This window comes from Anomalospiza imberbis, unplaced genomic scaffold, assembly GCF_031753505.1.
Source record: "Anomalospiza imberbis isolate Cuckoo-Finch-1a 21T00152 unplaced genomic scaffold, ASM3175350v1 scaffold_50, whole genome shotgun sequence".
NCBI classification, from domain to species: domain Eukaryota; kingdom Metazoa; phylum Chordata; class Aves; order Passeriformes; family Viduidae; genus Anomalospiza; species Anomalospiza imberbis.
Window position 1 is genome coordinate 499098 of NW_027100109.1, and position 3403 is coordinate 502500.

A 3403-nucleotide genomic window follows, 5' to 3' on the forward strand; every position below is an offset into this window, starting at 1 on the left:
GTCATCATGGAATGGCTAAGACTGCTTCTGACCACACGGCTCTTTACCACCCCCAAAAACGCCCTGGGAGGTCTCCATGGAGCCCCTGTCTCTGTGTGTGACTTTTCAACTCTTGAACAGCCTGGAGACTCTTGGAATTTCCCCATGGAACCCCTCTGAGTGCCTGTGACAAATCTGATCCTAAGCAGGTAAAAGTCACCAGCCCTCGATTGCCATGGTCAGTTTCCATGGCAACCATCACCAGCCCCCTATGGCTATGGCCAGTACCTTGGACGCTCCATGGAGACCCCATGCCAGGGGTGGTTGCCATGGACACCAGCTCAGGCCTGGAGCCAGAGTCTGTTGCCATGGCAACCAATTGCACTCCCATCCCCAGGGTCATGGGACCCCAGAACCACAGAACTGGCTGAGCTGGGAGGGACCCATCAGGATTCTCAAGTCCAACCGCTGGCCCTGCACAGGAAACCCTAACAATGCCAGCCTGGACCTGGCAGCGGTGTCCAAACGCTGCTGGAGCTCAGAGAGCCCTGGAGCTCTGACCCTTCCCTGAGGAGCCTGGGCAGTGCCCCAGCAGCCTCTGGGAAAAAACCTTTTCCTGAGATCCAACCTAAGCCTGCCCCAACTCAGCTGCAGCCGTTCCCTCCACTCCTGTCCCTGGGCACCAGAGTGAAGAGATTCCCACAGCCCCAGCCAGGGACCCGCTCCCAAGGCTGTTGCCATGGCCACCAGGGCTGGGACCAGCTGGGATGCTTGGTTTCCATGGGCCAGGGTTTAGGAATGGGATACCCCAATTTCCTGTTCCTGCTAAAACCGCACTGATGCTTGCTGCTCTCCCGCCTCCCATGGAAAGCACAAAAGGCAAAGATCCTGGGCTGGGATAAGAACAATTTATTGGGAACAGCAACCACATAAGGAACAAACAGGAACAGAAACAATATTGAACAGACAAGCGATAAGAAATTATTTACAGGGAAAACTACATCACCACTGACTGTCTCTTCCCAGCCACGTATTCCCTCCTACCTGGAAAGGGCATCCTTCTCCTCTGGGGAGAGAGAGAGTCCCTTTCCTGCCCCTGGCAATGACCTGATATGGGAGTGAATGTAATGACAGGGCCATGGCCAGACCCTCATGTTCTTTGAGCCCACATCATGTCATTGGCAGGGGCAGAAAATGAGACAGGTTTCTTCCCAGCACGGGTAACAGGGAATAGGGGTCACCAGGGCTCTTCCCAAAGTTGGTCCTCCAATGGGGGATGAAGCTGGAGCAATGCACAAAACTCTTCCTCCAGTCAGGGCATTTGCAGGGCTTCCCTTACCGGTGCCTCCGTTGGTGTTGGGTCAAGTGAGACCTCTGGGAGAAGCTGTTCCCACACTGAGGACACTCGTAGGGCCTCTCCCTGGTGTGGATGCGCTGGTGGGTGACGAGGGTGGAGTTTTGCTTGAAGCCTTTCCCACAGTCAGCGCAACGGTAGGGCCTCTCTTCGGTGTGAATCCGCTGGTGTCTGAGAAGATGGGAGCTGGTGTGAAACCCTTTTGGACACTCGGTACATTTGTAGGGCCTCTCCCCAGTGTGCATGCGTTGGTGGATGATGAGCTCAGAGCTGCACCTGAAGCCCTTCCCACATTCCCCACACTCGTAGGGCCATTCCCCAGTGTGGATCATCTGGTGGCGGATCAGGGTGCTGCTCTGCCTGAAGCTCTTCCCACACTCCAAGCACTGGTAGGGCTTCTCCCCATCATGAAGCTGCTCCTTCACCACCAGCTCCGACCTCTCACTGGAGCTCTGTCCACCTTCCTGGCACAGAGTGGGTCTTTCCTCCTCACAGCACCCTGGGCTGGGTTTGGAGCTCCTCCTCCTGCAGGATCTCTGGGGCTTTTCCTCCCCGTTGGATTCCTCTTCCATGGAGCCGCTCAAAACTGCCTTTTTCCTGAGGTTCTGCCAAGAGGATTTGACCACTCTGGTCTCCATCTTCAGCTCGTTATCTGGGGGAGCAGTGATCCTGTTGAAGGCTGGAGTTTTCCTCTGAAGGTCCAGTGGTGGTCCAGATGGGCCTGGTCTTCCTCTGGGAAGCCAGTGGAGAAGAAAAGCTGCTCCTCTGGGCAGCTCCAGTGGCAAAGGCTTGCAGTGCTGTTTGGTATGTCAGATTATATCCAGGCAGGAATGCTTGGATCCTCCCTCTGGGTGGAGCATCTCACAATGGGATGATGTAATTTTATCAGTCATGCAGGGAAGCTCAATGGCCCATTAACAGAAGATACTTCCCAGAGGGAGGCTTGGCTGTGGAAGAGATAAAGAAAACTGCCTAATTAACAGAAGATAAGTGCCCCACCTCAAACAGACAGGAAATGGAATAAACATATATCTTACAACCAAGGACAACTGGCTATCCCGATATCCCGGCTCTGGCTATCCTGATATCCCAGCTCTGGCTATCCCAATATCCCAGATCTGGCTATCCCAATATCCCAGCTCAGCTCCCGCTGCCATTCCCAGTGTGTACAGCTCCATCCGGCCCCTGTCTCAGCACTCGCAAGGGGTCCCATCCACATCCCTCACAATCAAGGACTGGGGGACCCCCGGGCTGGGCTCCGACAGCTCCACTCCCAGGTACTGCAGGGAGTGGAGAACTGGGGGGACACAGAGATTTGGGTGAGCTGGGGGGGAATGGGGGGCTGAAAGTGAGAGTTTGGGGATCCAGGTGGGTCAAAAGGCCAAGGAAAGGGGGACATGAAGAGCTGGCAGAGCTGGGAAGGAGGTTCAGGGGCTCAGAGTGAAGGAAAGGGGGTGCAGGGACTGGGAGAGCTGGGATGGGGTGTCCAGGGAATCCTGTGCCCAGGAAAGGGGGTGCCAGGGCTCATCAGTGTGAGGAAAGGAGAGGCTGGGGGCTGGGAAAGGCAGGAATGGGGGTCCAGGGGTCCCAGGTCAGGGAAAAGGGTGGGGCTAGGGGCTGGGTGAGGCACGGGGGCTGGGAAGATGTTGTGTTAATGCCAGATAAGGGGGTGCAGGGGGGGGTCTCAGTGCCAGGCAAAGGGGTAAAAGAGTGTCTCGGTTTTCAGGAATAGGGGTGCAGGGAGGTCTCAGGACCATGGAAATGGGGGGCAAGGATGTGAAGAGGTAGAAGGGAGTTCCATGAGTCCTTGAGCAAAGGAAGGGGAAGTCCAGGGTTTTCCAAAATGGGGGTGCCAGGGTAGGGACACCCGGGATGTTCGGGAAGGGGGGAGTTCAGGGGGTCTCTGGTTTTGCAGAAAGGTGGGGCTGGGGGCTGGGAAAGGCAGGAATGGAGGTCCAAGGCATTCCAAGGTGTCCCAGTGTCAGGCCCACGGGAAGTCTGGATGCTGGGAGCCATGGGATGGCCGGGAAAAGGGGAGCAAGGGGTCCTAATGTGCAGAAATAGGTGATC

At 56.2% G+C, this 3403-nt stretch overlaps 1 protein-coding gene across 1 annotated transcript; it reads right to left on the reverse strand.

Moving 5' to 3' along the window:
* Window positions 1-1314: 1314 nt before the first annotated feature.
* LOC137467006 (zinc finger protein 239-like) lies at window positions 1315-1971 on the reverse strand. The gene has a single exon (XM_068178583.1). The coding sequence runs from the start codon at window positions 1969-1971 to the stop codon at window positions 1315-1317; it is 657 nt and encodes a 218-aa protein (XP_068034684.1).
* Window positions 1972-3403: the final 1432 nt, after the last annotated feature.

Bases quoted from the DNA above. Each gene is read 5' to 3' on its own strand.
- LOC137467006 (XM_068178583.1), bottom strand. From the start codon at position 1,971: ATGGAGACCAGAGTGGTCAAATCCTCTTGGCAGAACCTCAGGAAAAAG.